General features: G+C 51.7%; 8 protein-coding genes across 9 annotated transcripts; 3 read left to right on the forward strand and 5 right to left on the reverse strand.

Annotated features, from left to right (window-relative positions):
- Nucleotides 1–28: 28 nt before the first annotated feature.
- Nucleotides 29–1,102, reverse strand: ypt1 (ras GTPase; the record flags this gene model as incomplete). Its single annotated transcript, XM_066118678.1, has 5 exons — nt 29–226; nt 361–588; nt 662–709; nt 769–892; nt 1,092–1,102. 5 exons carry the CDS (start codon nt 1,100–1,102, stop codon nt 29–31), a joined length of 609 nt encoding a protein of 202 aa, XP_065976199.1.
- A 1,426-nt stretch (nt 1,103–2,528) lies between these two features.
- On the forward strand, nt 2,529–3,531 carry J3458_005233 (uncharacterized protein; the record flags this gene model as incomplete). The annotated part of the gene is made up of 2 exons (XM_007811690.2): nt 2,529–2,835; nt 2,939–3,531. The coding sequence occupies 2 exons, from the start codon at nt 2,529–2,531 to the stop codon at nt 3,529–3,531; spliced, it is 900 nt and encodes a 299-aa protein (XP_007809881.1).
- Nucleotides 3,532–4,204: 673 nt separating this feature from the next.
- J3458_005234 (uncharacterized protein) lies at nt 4,205–5,229 on the reverse strand (the record flags this gene model as incomplete). 2 transcript variants are annotated; one of them, XM_066118679.1, is made up of 4 exons in its annotated part: nt 4,909–5,229; nt 4,747–4,810; nt 4,598–4,666; nt 4,205–4,524 (listed from the first exon to the last, which is right to left on the reverse strand). In XM_066118679.1, the coding sequence occupies exons 2-4, from the start codon at nt 4,784–4,786 to the stop codon at nt 4,205–4,207; spliced, it is 429 nt and encodes a 142-aa protein (XP_065976200.1). In that variant the 5' UTR covers nt 4,787–4,810; nt 4,909–5,229. The 2 variants fall into 2 exon arrangements, with proteins under 2 accessions (XP_065976200.1, XP_065976201.1); XM_066118680.1 differs by having other exon boundaries at nt 4,205–4,810.
- Nucleotides 5,230–6,123: 894 nt separating this feature from the next.
- Nucleotides 6,124–6,789, reverse strand: J3458_005235 (uncharacterized protein; the record flags this gene model as incomplete). Its single annotated transcript, XM_066118681.1, has 2 exons — nt 6,124–6,542; nt 6,720–6,789. 2 exons carry the CDS (start codon nt 6,787–6,789, stop codon nt 6,124–6,126), a joined length of 489 nt encoding a protein of 162 aa, XP_065976202.1.
- Nucleotides 6,790–8,509: 1,720 nt separating this feature from the next.
- J3458_005236 (uncharacterized protein) lies at nt 8,510–9,132 on the reverse strand. Its single transcript, XM_066118682.1, has one exon. It carries the CDS (start codon nt 8,869–8,871, stop codon nt 8,554–8,556), a length of 318 nt encoding a protein of 105 aa, XP_065976203.1. The 5' UTR covers nt 8,872–9,132; the 3' UTR covers nt 8,510–8,553.
- Nucleotides 9,133–10,269: 1,137 nt separating this feature from the next.
- ATE1_1 (Arginyl-tRNA--protein transferase 1) lies at nt 10,270–13,421 on the forward strand. The gene is made up of 3 exons (XM_066118683.1): nt 10,270–11,056; nt 11,546–11,605; nt 11,763–13,421. The coding sequence occupies exons 1-3, from the start codon at nt 10,978–10,980 to the stop codon at nt 13,076–13,078; spliced, it is 1,455 nt and encodes a 484-aa protein (XP_065976204.1). The 5' UTR covers nt 10,270–10,977; the 3' UTR covers nt 13,079–13,421.
- On the forward strand, nt 13,409–15,996 carry RRP42_1 (Exosome complex component rrp42). The gene is made up of 2 exons (XM_066118684.1): nt 13,409–14,115; nt 14,198–15,996. The coding sequence occupies exons 1-2, from the start codon at nt 13,645–13,647 to the stop codon at nt 14,813–14,815; spliced, it is 1,089 nt and encodes a 362-aa protein (XP_065976205.1). The 5' UTR covers nt 13,409–13,644; the 3' UTR covers nt 14,816–15,996.
- On the reverse strand, nt 14,975–15,835 carry J3458_005239 (uncharacterized protein; the record flags this gene model as incomplete). Its single annotated transcript, XM_007811685.1, has 2 exons — nt 14,975–15,367; nt 15,473–15,835. The coding sequence occupies 2 exons, from the start codon at nt 15,833–15,835 to the stop codon at nt 14,975–14,977; spliced, it is 756 nt and encodes a 251-aa protein (XP_007809876.1).
- Nucleotides 15,997–16,642: the final 646 nt, after the last annotated feature.

Here is a 16,642-nt window from a genome sequence, read left to right on the forward strand (position 1 = left end):
TCTTTGAGTATTACAGCTACTTAGGTATTTAGCAGCAGCTGTTGCTTGAAGCAGAGCCGACGCCCTGGCCCTGGCCAACTTGCACGCTGGGTTTGGTGTTGTTGGCTGTCGTCGTGCCCATGCGCTCTTTGATTTGTCGGGCCATGGTCAAGAATGCTTGCTCGACGTTGCTGGCGTTCTTGGCAGAGGTCTCAAGGAATGGGATGCCTAGGCTGTCGGCAAATTCCTGTTTGCGGGATTAGCAGTGAGATCTTGGCGCATCAACGTCATGCTTTCACGAGCACGTTACATCGATCCCATGTCAGGACTTGGGCCGTTCACACTCATTCACCGCTCGCGAAGCCGAGTTTCAGTACTTACCTTGGCAACAGTGTACTCGACCACCTTTTTATCCGACATATCGCTCTTGTTGCCAACCAGGAGTTTATTCACACCCTCGGTAGCATATCGGTCAATCTCCTGTAGCCACTGCTTGACATTGTTGAAAGAATCCATGTCGGTGACATCGTAGACAACGCAGATACCGTGAGCACCGCGGTAATAGGAAGAAGTGATGGTTCTGAATCGCTCTTGGCCAGCAGTGTCCCACTGTGTTGATTGCGGTGGTTAGCTTCCCAGCGTGGTGGCGTCATTGAAGAGCCAAATACAGGTAACAACGCACAATTTGGAGCTTGACGGTCTTGCCATCGAGCTCTATCGTTCGGATTTTCTGATACCAGGTTAGTTTGATGCTGATTTGGGGTTGATTTGGAGGGCATATCCGCATACGAAGTCGACACCAATGGTGGAGATGTAGGACTCTGTGTAGGTATCGTCGGCGAATCGAAGCAACAAGCAAGACTTGCCAACACCGGAATCACCGATGAGGAGCAGCTTGAAGAGGTAGTCGTATCTGATTGAGCCAGTTAGAATCCACACAAGCTTTTGACCTGGATTGCAGCCAGGCTGGCCGTGTTCGTTTCGTGAGGTGGCGGCATCGTGTCAGGTAATTTTCTGAAATGTACTCTATCAAAAGGCAGTCAGTCAGTCTCCGGTTCCTCTCAGGAGGTTGGCGCCCAGGAAGAAGGGACTTGGAGGCTCGCGCGTACCACTCAGGGTTCATGGTGGCGGCGTTGAGGGTATTTGGCAGAAAAGCGGTAGGAGTATTGGACAATGTCGGTAGGCGACAGGAGAGGTTGCTGCTGCGATGGGGGGAAACACGGCGGTGATGATGCGAGGAGATCAAAGAAACCAAGGGCTACGTGGGTGGGTGTGAGACGATGGCTGGGTACGTCAGGGACGACGAGCAACCAGCGGGAGGCGATGGTGGGAGCCAGCTGATCGGTCACGTGTCAGGTGCCTTTGAATGTTGGACCAGCTGTTGGGTGTGCAACCGACTGGCTGGAGCGACTGTGGGTGTGCGAGTGTTGCCAACATTTGAACGTTGGGCGGGACATGCAGCATCCCGAGCCGAATGATTGGGGTGTTAGGGTATCCAAGCGACCCGATGTCAAGTCATGAGGCCCTTGGAGGTTCTAATTTACAGATGCCTGGCCCTCGTCATGATGTGATAACATTGAAGGCGAGGCAGAAGGCCCAATCCATGATTCGGCGTCCCAAGGCGGCTAGCGGAGACATGTGACGACAAGGCTGGTCCTCGAGTTTCTTCTACCGGCCTCGTGAGTCGCCCCAGACGGAGGCCTGACCCTGACCGGCGAGAGCAAGTCTGAATTGCCGTGTACGTACGGAGTACCGAGTATACACACAGACGTGTACAGCTGAGGCGCGACCAGGCACAGCGTCGCATCGGCATCGCGTCACATCAAATCGCCCATCCAGATGCGCACATGTCCAAACATCCAGATGTCCATTCAACGTCGATGCTCCGTCGACAGGTCTGCATTTTGTTGTCATTTGCTGATTGATGGCCGACAGCCACGCCCGACCGCCTCCATCTATCTGGCCCTTGGCGCCCAACACACCACCCGGTATTCTAATTAGATGTTACGCAAAGTTCCCAAGTCCGTACACAGTCCACGGTATTGTCACCAGTGCACCACTATAAACCACTGGGGGTACTAACTGCCATATTCCCCATTGAGCCGCTGCGACCCGCTCATCCGGGTCGGCCCCGCAGTAGCTCTCGGGGTTTCTGGGTTCAAATTGTCTTCAGACAAGTTCTGCTTTGTTGACCTCATAATTCGTAGCTCCGGCCCAAGTGACAACACTCACACACCCATTGCTGCGTACCTTTTTTTCGTTCCATTTTTTTTCTTGATTTTTCTTTTACAACGACCACCTTGCCTTGCGTCACCCAGAAATGACTTGACTCTGACTGTTTTTTTGCCCATCGTCACCGAGACTGCGACCGTTCATCTTCCAAGTCCACCTATCTGCAACCCGCTGACGCAATACTCTCCTCTTCCTCTATCGACAAATCGTGGGACCTCGACACTGACACCGATTAACCCTGGGCGCTGTCAACCTCTTTATACCTGTCAACCCCGCGCATGCGGTCCCTGCCGTCGACGAGCTTGTCTTGACCTCCAATGGCTGCGCCGTTGCGCAATGCAACACGATCTGCCGGTGGCCCACCGGCTCTCCGGACCTTGACTAGTCTGAGCACTTCTTCCTCCCTCGCAACGCCATCGATTCAACCTCCTGCACATCTCACACCCGTCAACTTACCGCCCACGCCGCCATCTCTGATCTCGAACCCGGAGTGCCTCTTGCAAACGCCTTCTGTATCTCAGCAGCCGCTGCCACAAACACACTTTGGCAGGACGACACCAAAGTTGTTGAAGGACGGCAAGGGCGAAGATCCCCAAGATCCGAACAAGGCAAAGCTTGGCAGAAGTAAGCGTCATACCATTCTCTTGATACATACACAAACTTCCTCTCTGGACATTGTAGACAGACCATAATGGGCCAGGGAACCTTTGACGCTGACGCAAACCAGCCTTAAGGATACTCCAAGAACGATTGCCGACGTTGCTACAATCGCCACTGCCTCAGGAAATCCTAGCCCCAAACATCAATCTACAGCTCTTCCCGACAACACACCCCCATCTTCCCACCGTCTCCGGAAAAGTTGCCTACAACGCAGCCCTTTGGACATCGCCAATTGCTTGGAACCGCGTCCCCATAATCGGCAACGTCAAGCTCGAAATCCTCGCAGAACGCATGACATCCGAGCCGCTAACATTCCTCCCCCGCCGCGCCGGCGCCATGCCAGAACAGCTCGTGGTCCGCTGGTGCGAGAAGCGACGGTCCAACGGAAAGACGCCGGAACCCGGCGGCATCGCGAGGTCCCTGTGGCGCGGGCGCGGAGTCGACCCCAACAAGGCGTTTACGGGACTATTCATATTCGACTTTGATGCCGAGGGCAGGATACTGACGCATACGATTGAACAGGCGCAGGAAGGTGGGAACTGGGAGAAGGGGATGGGCGCCAAGTTTGTAGGCTTGACAGATTGGCTTCTGGGCGGCATGAGAAATGGCAATGACAACCCGATACCCATGTTTGAGAGGCTGAAGAAGACGACCACATAACATGTCAAAGAGCACCGAGCGGGGGGCTTTTGACCTGGTGGTCCTTCTCTTCATTGGAGGGTGATGCTCAGGGCGGGAGTGTCCGCGATAGAATGGCATTCAGCAGTGGGAGTGGGAAGCGAGTGTGAAGCGCCCTCATTTCATGCCCATGTACATTAGTATTTCTGTTTAATGAGTCTCCACACCATGTATGCTCTGGAATGATGAATTAAATCTAGTAAACCCCATATTCAAGACGGAACATGTGTGAAGCTATGCGAAATCAACCAAAATCAACCAAGAATGTCGTGTTTGCCCTAGGCGGCTATGGGCAAGTCTATCCTCTTGGCAATCCGTCTATTTCCTTCCTGAGCAAGACACTACACCAACTCCCGACATGTTCCAGCTTCATGTCGTCAAGGTTTGGGATCCCCTTCTCTTTCTCAGACACCCACGACCAAGACCCAACCACCCCGACAGGCGGCATTTCACAATATTCTGCCATCCTAGTCGAACCGTGCCGCATAAAGTACGACCAAAACAAAATTTAAAGAAAAACCAACAAAAAGCTAAACGTGTTTACCCGTCAAGGATCCCAAATTATCCCCACAAGTTAAAAAACCATCTCTGCCACTGGATATTCTTCCATGGCCACCTCTTGTTGCAGCAAGAATACATGCCCCTTGCATCCACTTCAAAACACAGCCTCGCCCAAATTCTCGCCCTCAAAGCCCATCGTGGCCAGCTTCTGCAGCCTCTTCTTGTCCCTGGCCTTGTCATGGGCCTTCTTCTCCTCGGCCAGTTTCTTCACGAGCTCCAGTTCGGCAGGCTCGAAATTCGGCGGCGGGTCGTCGTCCTTGTCGAGGTCGATCTCGCCCAGGAGGAGCACGTTTTCACCCCGGATGAGGAAGATGCCGTGGACCACGTCGGCGTAGTAGCCCTCCGGGGCGGAGGGGTCAGTGCCGGGCTTCAGGGCGAATATCCTTTCGGTTGTTGACTGCAGAACCAAGTTTGCTGTTTTGTTTGTGGCGCGTGTTAAAAAAACGTCGTGAAGCATTGGCGCATTCTGTACTGGCAAAAAGCATACCGAACTGATCCCAACTTCTCAATACGCCAATCAATTTCCTCCCGTCGCGTAGGGCGACCATGAGCTTCTCTATGGGCATCGTGTCAGCTCAAAACACCTTCCTCTACATGTAGCCGACCAACGTCCCCGGTAATCGCAAGTAGACGTACTATCCGTTAGGTCAAGAAGTTGAGCAGCTGTCGTGAACATCTGCGGGGGCAATTGAGGGGGACCCTGTGCATGGCCCCGAGCTCCAGGAGGAGGGGCATCGGAGATCGTCAGGTTTTCCATTTCGTATTCTTGTTCGATGTTGTGTGGCGAGTGGGTTCTACCTGCGAAACAGCAATCCATATATTTATCTGGACTATTTGCGCTTCATGAGAGCATGGTGGAACGTTTCCAACTAAGCAAGGAAAAGGTGTCTCTGAAATAGCAGGTTCACTAGCAGATTCGGGCTTGGAGTTGCGACCCTCCCCGTCCGTCGGTTGTCCTTCATGAAGGTGCTATCGATAAGTGTAGTCACGTGATATAGGCTTTGATTGTTCGAAGGGTCTTGGAACATGCAGGGAAGGCGCGGGGGCATGGTTGGGACGCCCATGACAAAAAAAAAGTCAATGGAGGGGCTGCATGATGCCGGCCACGCTGGATGAATGTGACGGAGTTGTAGGGAATATCATGACGCCGCGACACCGCAAGGGCTCATTTTGTGGAATATTCTGCGGTGAAGCACGCGCTAGTGATTAAGTAATGGTGGCGCCAACTTTCAATCCGTAGATTGCATGATGTCCGCCTCAATGCCTTGCGACGCACATTGCGGGGAGACGAAGAGGCTGAACGCAACGTAAGGCGGCCTGGCGTGCCAGGCAGTCACCGGCATGGAAGCAGAGCGAGCCCGCGTGAGAGACATGCATACTACAGGCGTAAAACTATCCCCAGTTTTACTCTCTATGGTAGTTTTTGTATTTCTCTGAGAGAAGTTGGGCTGAGGTAGTGTAGCTTTGTATCCATTAGCACCTTGCCTATCCGACCCCGTCGGTGTCTTTCAACCAAAGATTTTCGACATGCATTCGATGCGAAAAATTCTGCATGCGCAGCCGATTCTTTTTCTTTCATGCTGTCTCTCCCACTTTCTTCGTGTAAAGTAGTATAAAAGCGGCATGAAGCCATAAAAACAAGACAAGAAAAAGGGAGGAAGTAAAACATATCTATCGTTTCTCCGTCCGCTAACGCCTTAGTATATATGCACGAGATATATTCTCCCATCGATGATGCAGAATTAAAAGAAGAATTGCAATTCGTCTTCATTTGCATTCGGAACTGAGCATAGTGAATCCGAGAATGGTCTCACTCCCATGTGTAGGCCGCAGTACTCTGGCTTGCTCTGAACCTTTTTCCACACTCCGCTGAGACCTGAGACAAGATGCTGCCTCGTCAAGAATGTCTAAGCTCAGAGAAACAGCGTTATGCGTAGATATCTCGGTGGAGAAAATGTCTTGAGTAGGATGCGCCCAAAAGGATTAGCTGTAAAGGGAGGCACAGTATGACATCTACAATTGGTTGATAGTAGAGCGCTGAAGCGCTTCCTGCAGCTCAGGCCTTGTTGCCAGGGCATCGAGAGCCTGGGTGTAGGTAAACCACTGACGCTCTCGTTTATGCCTCTCAGGCCAGTCCTCAACCTCGCTGAGGACCGTGGCCTGGAAAAATGAGTATCTTGATCTGTCTTTGGACGACTTGGGAGGACGCTTTTCGTCGATGGTGCCCAGATCATAGTCAATTTGAATAGTAATTCCAGCCTCTTCCCAAGCTTCACGTGTAGCCGCCTCTTGGCAAGACTCGTCGGTCTCCCATCCTCCTTTTGGGAGAACCCATCCTTTGCGCCGCGTCGACTGTATAAGAAGAACGAAGTTTAGGTCGGGACTTAAGGGGACGACTCCTGCGACGAGTCGCTCGCCTTTTGAGTTGTACCCTAGATTGCGGGTGGAAAAAGCGTTAGCAAGCTGTCCTGTTGCACCCGCAAGAGTCACAGGTGACCAAGAACGACAGTGCGTTGTAGGCAGAATAGCAGAAGCATCATGTGCATGGGTCCGGCAACTTTGAAACAGACCACAAGGAGAGGTTCACTTGGATGGCAAGCAGTACTCACTTTGCTTATTTCTTCCGGTTCGAGACTGCATCGACCGACCATCGGACGTCTCTGACCCAGGGCCAGACATGCTAGAGGTTGTCGACTTCGAATGCGTGATGGCTTGCGACACCTCTTGCCACGTCCAAACCAAGTACGTGGTGCTGGCGGAAAGCGCTAAAAAAAAGGTGCTGGCTGAGGCGAACTGCAAATCTCACAGGGGTGATTGAGGCGCTGTGACCCCGTCGTTGAGGCTTGCGTCTTGCAGCAAAAGAAGAGGAATCAAAGTGAACTACCACACATCATGGCCTTGGTTGATCTGGGTGAATGTCGCACAGGGACCGGAGTGAAGAGAAGAGAAGAGAATGAGGAACAGAGGTGTGAACAGATCGCAGTGACTCGAGCTTGGAGGAGGGCAGAAGGCAAATGCCCCAGGCTGCTTCGTTCCCGGGGGGCCGGAAGGAAGTACTAAAGTCACTTGTTGATACTAAAGACTTTATTGGGGCACGGATCCTTGGTGGTCCTTGGTGGTCCTTGGGTGGCCCTGGTGGCCCTGGTGGCCCTGTGGTCACTGGTGGTTCAAGCGGCCGGGTCAACTCTACAAGTCTGGGCTACCCGTGGTGTCCAACTGGGTCAACTGGTCTGTTGCCGAATCTGGCTCGAGTGGGTTGGAGGCGGCGCCCGGTCAGGGCAAAGCTTGGGTACGATCCGATGGTCTGATGGCCGCCTTCTTGTCAAGTGTATGCTAACTTCTTAAGCTTAGGAATGGTTGTGCAGGCGGCTTTTCACCAAGAGTCTGGTCGTCGAGCTTCAGCGAAAGTGGCCAGATCCCGCCGGGAACATTGAAAGCAAAGTACTGCAACGCGGCAGCACAGGAGCACGGGGGGTACGGGCAGCTATCACGGTAACAAGTACCTCAAGTTCCTGGAGACCAACAGGTCCTCGCTTGGCCTGTCGGAAGTCAAGGCTCAGAGCACTAGCAGGCAGTGCGAAGGCCGATCGATAAAGAAGAGGCGGCCTCGGCGCCAGGCCACGCAGCACGGCGCAATTCCCGGCGATTCCACTACTTTCAAGCAGATTTGGGATACTTGGAGGCTGAAGAACGTCTCCAAAGAATATCCACCTCAACGAGTACCTGAGTACTTAAAGCACTCAAGTACCTAGGTGGGGTACCCGGTGCGCCAGGCGCGGTGAAGCCAGGTAATACCTCAAACGCCGTGGAAGGTCGTGGGGATCGTCGTGGTTGAAGTGGTGCCGAGGGGCTTCCGACTTTGTGAGGCCGAAACCAAGCAGCGAAATCCGACGCGGGATGTGCGGGACAAGAAAAAAAAAACACCAGACACAGTCAATGCCATTCGATAGACTCGAATGTAGCAAAAGAGAAGGGCCAGGTAGTCCCTTCGACCTCCGACGTCATAACAGGGGTGCTTGTAAAGGGTCAAGTCCTATTTTCACGCTTGCCCCGGGCCAACTTCAATGCTCAATGCTTAAGGCTGGGTTGGCAACTGGTCAACTGGCGGTAGCAGAGGAACAAACTGTAGACACGAGGCCTGTTCCACGGCTGACGATTGTACAAGGTCTTTCAGATGTGGGTTCAACCTTGTCTTGAAGGGTTTATACATTCATGTAAAGAAGCGAGCTGCAGCAAGACGAAGAATAACTAACAGCCTCGTGTAGTCAGGCAGGAAGGCAACACCACAGGCGACAGTCAAGGAAAATGCATGACGCTCGGGTCTCGTTGAGCGATGTCTACTTGTAATTGCTTCCTTCTCTTTTATCTAGAGGAAATCTGACAACAGCCCTTGGGGGGCCCTCTGATTAATATACTCCAAATTTTTCACCCGGGGCATCGTATCTAATATCCTGGGACACAAGCTGGGGGCGTGAATGTGGTGTGGATGGCAGAGAAAGCTTGGATTGACCATTCACAGCGCCTGCCTCGTGTGCTGCATGTCCTTCCCGTGTATGTGAGGGCGGTGAATGTAGAGCCAATTTCCTTTGGCTTCAAGTCTCCCAGGCAGAGTGCTGTGTGACCAAGATGCGGCATGCGATTGCTTGTAAGTGGCCATTCCCGGATGCTTCGACCGCGTCTGCATGCCCACGCAATCACGCACGAAAGAAGCCGCTCCGTGGAGACTGAGTGGTGAAGCAGGGCCGTGGCGTGCACATGCATGATTGAGGGTGGTAGCGAGATTCACAGCTCTCAAATGCTTCCCTTGAGTTGAGGCTGGAGGAGGCTGGCGAAGCTGGACGGGAAGTGGACGAGGGTCTGAGGCCGTTTCCCCGAGCTGGTACAGCCAAGGGCCGGCGGCTCAGCGCGCAGTTGCATATCTTGTGTAGGAAGGAGACATACAGAAGAGAGGAAGAGTCATGCACCTGCACCAGACATGTGCAGCCCAGCTTACCCTGGTTAGTGAGCTGCTGGGTCAACAAGACATGCCGCCTTAATCGAGGCGCGAATGCTGGAGGCACAAAGTGAATTGCCTGCTGGTGAAATGGAGGGAGGGTCAAGTGGTTACATAACGACATCATGGAGTGCTGAATGCTGCCAGGCGAGACAACGACTATGCGAGGCAACGGGGATGCAAAGGTCCAGGCATGAATGTTTCAACGGAAAAGGGAAGCATTGAATGGGATCTGCCCTCCAAGTCGCTGACCAACAGCCACGACATGTATTTGAATAAGTTCGGGGCCGGACTAGAGTCAACTACAAAGCAGGCTGGCTTGAATATTGGTCTTGCGGCACAATGCCGACATGGTCTGTGGCACATTTGCTTAAAGATGGCCGTGCAGAGATGTCCCTTTCCATGCGCTTACTTGCAACGATAGCCGCTGGGGGAAAAAAAAATTTAAAATTAAGAAGAAAAAAAAGAAAAAAAAAGAGGCTGCTCCAATTCTTTTCCGTCATGTTTCTGATATTCGGTATGTAGTAATATTCCCAGGTTTTCGTGCCATTGGTCCCAAGTCTGTCAAGCTCATCAGCGTTGGGCCGTGGGCCTTATGGATATGCCGGTTTGTCCCGGCGAGGTGCAGAGGAGCATGCAGAGTTTACAGTGCAGATGTCTGGACATACAGGTGCCCTATTACCCTACCAGGTACATACTAAGTATACTTATCAGTAGTCCGTGGTGCGTCTTGTCAACATTTGGTGTCACTGCTGTCGATGTCGCTACTTGGTAACTTACTTTACTGGGTGTTACATATATGCTAGTAGTTGCCGAGGATACTCGGGCTCTAGATGCATCCTGTGCCTTGGTCCAGCCTTCCAGGTTAATAGACATGAGCATGCTAGTACAAGCATTGAGATCCCGCGGTGGGCCAGACATTGCTTTCTTTTATTTTTATTTTATATGTTTTTTTTTCTTTTTCTGCAATGTGCCACATGCATGCAGGCACTCGTAGGCCGTCCTACATATGCCCTCGTTCCCTGTAGGGCTACAAGTTGGAGCACTTGAGGGCTAGAGGCGACTTGCCCCTCCTGCCCGTCCTCCTCTTCACGCCATTGGAGGCAGCTCTCTCTACCTGCATCTTGGTTGACGCCTGACACTACTACTATCTTGACCTTGCTGACCTCATCTGGACATAGTCCTTTCCGTGCTTTAACAAGGCAAATACCTTCATGACCGTATTGATTTTTTGTTCTCGAGCCGCTGACGAGCCACCTCCGCCCCCCACTGGAATCACCGGAGAGCCGTAAGCGACATTTATTCTTTCACATCGAGCTGCCCACCGGTCCGACATCTCATTTTTATCGAGTGGTGTTTTGTACTTGTTGGGTCCCAAGCACCAACGTCCCTCTCGCCCTCGCCCCTCCTTGTCCACGCCATCATCATCACCAATACTTCAGGGCGACAAAAACCTAATCCACTGGGGCACACAGCCGTTTGCCAGCCCAGCGGCCCCCAGCCCCGGATCCTAAAGCCTCAAGTGCTATTTTTGATAGAGCCGAGTGGCAGCCAACCTACCTTGTCAACCCCGTCCACCCTGTCTGACTGCTTTCCTTCCCCGATTCCCTCTTGAAGTTGCCACAAGCGACTTTGGCATGTCTTTGATATTCCGAATTACTTGACCACAACCTCATGCCAGTCACGGGTGATTACACGTGGCTCAATCCTTTACGCATCGGCTTTCCTCTTCAGGAAACACAGCAGCTGCCTGGGTAGGTGTTATTGATTCGGCAAAGAAGCAGTCGGTGAACGCTACCGGACCTTTCAACGGGGGCCCCTTCGGCTTCACAGAATCAGGTATCTGCTCGGCTGGGACGGTGCTTTTGTCCGCCATGGAACCCAGTCCGACAATTGGTACCACGCAGACCCCTGAAGACGCCTCAACCAGCTACGAATATATTTCTCCAATCGGTGAGTTGCTGTCGTCATTTTTCGTTGCCTTTCCCTTCACCAACCCAGTCAATTAAACCCCACGTGCCCCCTCTCCACCTCCCAGTTGGTTGGCCATGCAACAACCTCAGTTCATTATCCTGCTACTCCGTACCGGGCTTGGTATTTGCTGTGATGCCGGCCTGCCACGTTGTACATGGTCCCCATCGATTGCTTTGGGCAACCCTCGAACCTCCGTGGCTATTCAGTTGCCTAGCTGAGTAGGTAGTGTAAAGAGGGCAAGCTATTGCATGTACGTGGCTGCACGATTCGCAGTGTACATTGCGTTATGTAGAACACTCTTTCGCCAACTCTACAGTGGATGCAACAATGAAACATGTCAAGCCGATACAGTTTTAGTCGGCTCCCCTACATGTTCGGTTACCATGGTCTCTTAGCAATTCCCTTCAATATACTTAGAAGCCTAGTCAAAGTCATCCAAAGACTGCAGTGTGCTGACGGATGCTACAGGATATGCAAACTCTTCGAGATGCGGTTACTGCCACAATCAGGGCCAGAGTCAGTCAAAACGTGAATTACCTTGCTCCCTATTTGGTTTATTGCTCCCCTGTTTTCTTACGGCTGCCAAACACATAGATCTCCGCCGTCACTATCTTATGCAGAAAAATGGCACATTTAGGTTTATTGCATGGGTCAGCAAGCACACTGACATTGTAAATCGACTCAGGCTATTCGTATTACGCAAACGCGACATCATTAAGCCCAAAATTCTATCAGACTCTTCTTGACAGGTGCTGGCGTCGATCAGGCAAACTCCTATATCGACCGGACCAGCGGAGGTCGTGTTGCCCCCATTACACAATTCGGCTTGATTCTGGCCAGTTTAAACCTTCAAGAGACCAACGCCAAACTGTGAATCGATTCAACAAATTTGTCTTAGGGGAGTCGTATATCAAGGACGCAGCTCGACTCTACCCAAAGCCCCGGAAAGAGGTTAAAAGGAGGGACAACGAATTCTGCCTTGTTGATCGTATACATGAAGCCGAGTATGGAAAACTGCAAACACCCCCAGAACCTGCGCACAAACTTGTCATCACTCTTGAAGACGACAACTTCACCGACGAGAAATATCAGGTTTACGACAACTATCAACGAGTTGTCCACAAGGACCTCCCCGAAGATAGGACTCCTCGGGCCTTCAAGCGATTCCTCTGTAGTTCTCCCCTACGACGGGAAGTCATGGTGACACCTGATGGACAAAAGCGCAAGTTAGGGTCGTATCATCAGTGTTACAGGCTCGATGGCGTCCTGGTTGCCATTGGAGTATTAGATCTGCTACCTGACTGCGTCAGCTCCGTTTACTTTCTATATCATGAAAGCATTCACAAGCAGACCCCGGGGAAACTAGGTGCAATGCACGAAATCGCCCTAGCGAAAGAAGAAGGGTATCGTTGGTGGTACCCTGGGTTCTACATTCACAATTGCCCGAAGATGAAGTATAAAATCGACTATTCTCCGCAATTCATCCTCGATCCCAGCAGCTTTGGCTGGGACCCAGTAGACCAGGCAACCTTGAATCTCCTCGACCAGAAGCCGTTTCTCAGTCTATCCATTGAAAGGCAAGAAGCTTCTATCGTTGACAGTGAGCCCCAAACTGATGAGACTCGAGGCTCCAAAAGGCCAAAGGTTAGCAATCAGGTCGGGCAAGCCACTCCTAGAAATGGCACACGCACAGAGGGTCACGACAACAGGGAGGGGGAAAATAACGATGAAGATGGAGATGAAGACATAGGGTCCCTCTTCCAATCAAGCATGCCCGGAATCACTTGCGCCTCAGATATGGAGGAAGTCGATTTGGATCACATTGCCTTGAAGGTGTTTTCCACCGGACCACTATTCGAGACTTCTGATCTCGTGGCTTGGGACTCCAAAAGCATCACCGATTGGCCTGGGATTAAGGCCTCTGTAGCAGAGTTGATTGCGGCTATTGGGCCAGATGTTAAAGATATGATCTGTTTGGACATGACACGGGAGAGAGCTTAGAAAGATTTATTGAGCAGCCAGTACGGTAGGTTCGTTAGGTAGAAGCTTTGAATTACTTGTCGTGTCTGGACCTACGGTTATGCTCCGAATAATAAGGTTAAGTCTTGGTGCCTTGATATTTCGCGCTCTCTATCCGTCACTTTCTTTTCATCCGCCCCCCTCTCTGCTTCTCTATTTGGCTCAAAACAAAGAGGAAAGAGGAGAGAGGGGAAGAAAAAGAGAGAAATGGAAATTGACACACTTTTTTTTTTTTTTTTTTTTTTTTTGGTAGCAATATCGATGCGAAACAAATACCTTGAGCCTGGTGGGTCGCCCTTAGCTTACGAAATTTTTATTTCGACTTCACAGGGAGCCAAGCGCTGAGACTAGCGATATCGAACCGTCCCCACCACCATCGCCGAGCCTATCTTATCAACAAAGCTTAGGCTGCGGCCGAAAGCTTGAGCTTCAAAAAAACTTTCCATGACAATCGTATTTCACCGGCAGTTCAGCCAGCAATTCAGCCAGCGCCAGCACATCCAACGGCTTGATCCATCTCTCCTGGCTGGTGATCGCTTTGCGGGACCATGGCCACTCAGCAAACTCTTCTTTCTCCTGCCGAACTCGCATATCTGCACAGCTCACTCTCTCTTACCCCACCAATCCGCCCTGATGGTCGTTCTTCAACGCAATTCCGGCCATTGACCGCGGAGACTGGTATTTTACCTGGAACGAACGGCAGTGCTCGTGTATGCTTTTCGGATGGCACAGAAGCCATTGTTGGCGTGAAGGCGGAAATTGAAAAAACCCCTGGCGTACGAGATGCCGAGGACAACGATGGCAAATTGAGTGCCATCGCAAACGCCGCGGCTGATGATACAAGGTCAAGAGCCAGAGGGGATTGGTTGGAAATGACGATTGAGATACCCGGTCAGAGAGACGACGAAGCTTCGACGGTGTTTCTGGCGGAAATGTTGAGAGAGGCGTTGCTAGCAGATGGGGAATTCGCGAAGAAGCTTTGGATTAATAGACGATTTCATTGGAGATTGTATCTTGACGTGAGTATCATAACACCGTCGAACCGCAAGATGCCGTTAACGTGATATTGACCTTTCCTTCTTTTTCTTTTGGGCCACATAGGTTCTACTGATTTCACCGCCTCTCTCATACCCGCTTCCACTTCTGTCTCTGACATCACATCTCGCACTTCTCGCGACACGGTTACCACGACTCAAGTCAGAAGGCGACGAAGACCCCATGTTTGACGACGACTGGGAGTCATCGATCTACTTGTATCCACGTGAGAGAGCTTCCACTGGTTCCCGACCGCCGATTACCTTGTTAGTTATTGGAGTGGGCGATAATATCATTTTCGACCCGTCCAAGGAAGAGCTGGCAGTTGCCGAGACGGCACTGGCTGTATCAGTAGGAGAGATTAGGGAAGAAACGAAGGCCGGGGGGGCGAATGTCGACTCGAGACGAGAGCTAAGACTGTTGTCAATGAGAACCGTCGATCCGCCTTCGAGATTGACTCCTCCCGGTGTGCCTGATTCCGTCAATGTCGCTGCGAATGGAGCACCAGCTGGCTCTACTATGAAGCAACAGGTGGACGGTCACCAAACTCTGCAAGGCGTGTGGAAAGCACCGTTGGGCGGAAGCAAATTCAGTGTGATGAACGGCATTGTAGAAGCAGTGCTTGAAAAGGGTGGTGTTGCCGATGAAATCTTGGATGGGTTGGAGGGTGTGGATTTAACATGAAGGCGATCAGCGGACAAGATGAAAGGATTTGGGCAATGTGCGGCGTATTATTAGTGTGCGCGGTTTATTTACAGTCCTATTTGCATGGCGGCCCAGGCGTTCCGAGTACTTTCAGAGTTATCGTAGGAGGACAGGCCAAAGTAGCATGTGTCCAGTCAATCACCAAATACCAAGCCATTTCTTCCTCTGCTCTGGCTTCCTGTCCGATTCTGATGTTGGGGGCAATTCCCGTCCAAGCGCAACAGCCTCCAGCTCTTCCTCTGATTTTCCTTCGTCCTTTCCAAACACTAGAGAAACGGGGTCCTTGGACTCAATGCCGTGTACCTTCATGTAGTATTTTCTCTTTGCGACATCATCCAGATACCTTGTTCGATGTTCACCAGCCTTTGCGGCCTTGTCCTTTTCGTGCAGGGCGATGACGTTTTTCCACGCTGCAAAAAAGTACGTCGGGTGCTGCCAGAGATCGGACATCGGAGGAACGAGGTCCTTAAAGGGGGAGTTGTAGGCGTAATTCATGAAGAAGGTGTATATGGCCATTGCAAACAAGGCCCCCTGCATGGTGAATTAGTATTGGGTTTTTTTCTCTTGTATTCAACACGCTTCTGCACGAGATCCCGATAGGGATTCATACAGAAGAGAAAGTGACATGGGTCATACCATGGTAATAAAAGTATGAAGCAACCTGCTATGCCAAAACCAATGAGACCAAGATCCCTCAGGGGCCATGACGCCAGGGTAATGCCTCTTGTTCTGGGCAGAAATCTCCGACGCGGTCAGTTCAGGGCCGTAATGCTTGGGCATGGTGTTTCGCTTGAGTCGAGATCCGTGGGACGGGGGGTTGAACTTGGCTGGCTTCTCGAGCACAATTGGCTTTTGGGACTGGAGGTTGCGATGGCCAGTCGATGATGACGATGATGCGTATCTGATGCGAATATTTTGGGAGAGCGGAATGCGGACGCCGCGCCACAAGGGACCTTGTAAAGGTAGCAAGAAGCGCGGTATTATCGTTCTCGAGGTCATTGTAGGGCGGGTTGTGCGAACATGAAACTATCCCGTTGCATCAATACAGCTCAATGTTTGAAGCTTGGGTTTTTTTTTGGGCAGGATTTCCTTAGCACCTGAATGCACCTTGAGTGGTAGCCTTGTACCCTCAGGCACAACTTACCTAGGTACTAGGTACCTTTGTGCATGCTGGTGCAAAGGGGAGAAGGGAGGCGAGGGCACGGGCGCTCTCTCACCACCTGTGAGCCTCGGGCATACAGGGCCAGTTTACGCAAGTTAGTGGGCAGCAGTGGACAAGAGTGGGGGCACTTGGGCACATGAGCAGCCGAATACTGCTCAAGCGTTGTCCGAGTTTACCCGGCGCAGCCGATGTGGCGGGTCCGCTGACTGCGTAATTGCACGGCTCTGATTGGGCTGCGCCGCAGGCCACTGTGGCTCAATCGTGCGGACATCTTGCCAGGAGCCGGTTTTCGAGTGCCTGGCTGATCGGTCCATGCTGTCATAAGTAAACTTTTTTTTTTCATTCGGCGTTCCTGGTCTTTCTCTCTCCTCCCTCCCCATCCTCTACGCCATAATTGTATCGACAGTCCCAAGTCGTCACTGACAATTCTCGGGATTCTTCTTCGCGACCGTTCCTACGAATATACTCTTTTTGTATCTCTTTTCCAAGACCCCTAATTCAAAATGGCTGGTGGTAAGTCTTGCACTCGTGTTGTATCCTGTACAGCCGAAGAGGCCTCGGGCAATCGGTCGAGCCGGTTTGCTTTGCCATTGCGTCAGCGCATGCCAATGAATGCAGATAAAAGTTGTCCGGAATCGGGTGAT

Source organism: Metarhizium acridum (assembly GCF_019434415.1).
Source record: "Metarhizium acridum strain ARSEF 324 chromosome Unknown scaffold_31, whole genome shotgun sequence".
Lineage (NCBI taxonomy): Eukaryota > Fungi > Ascomycota > Sordariomycetes > Hypocreales > Clavicipitaceae > Metarhizium > Metarhizium acridum.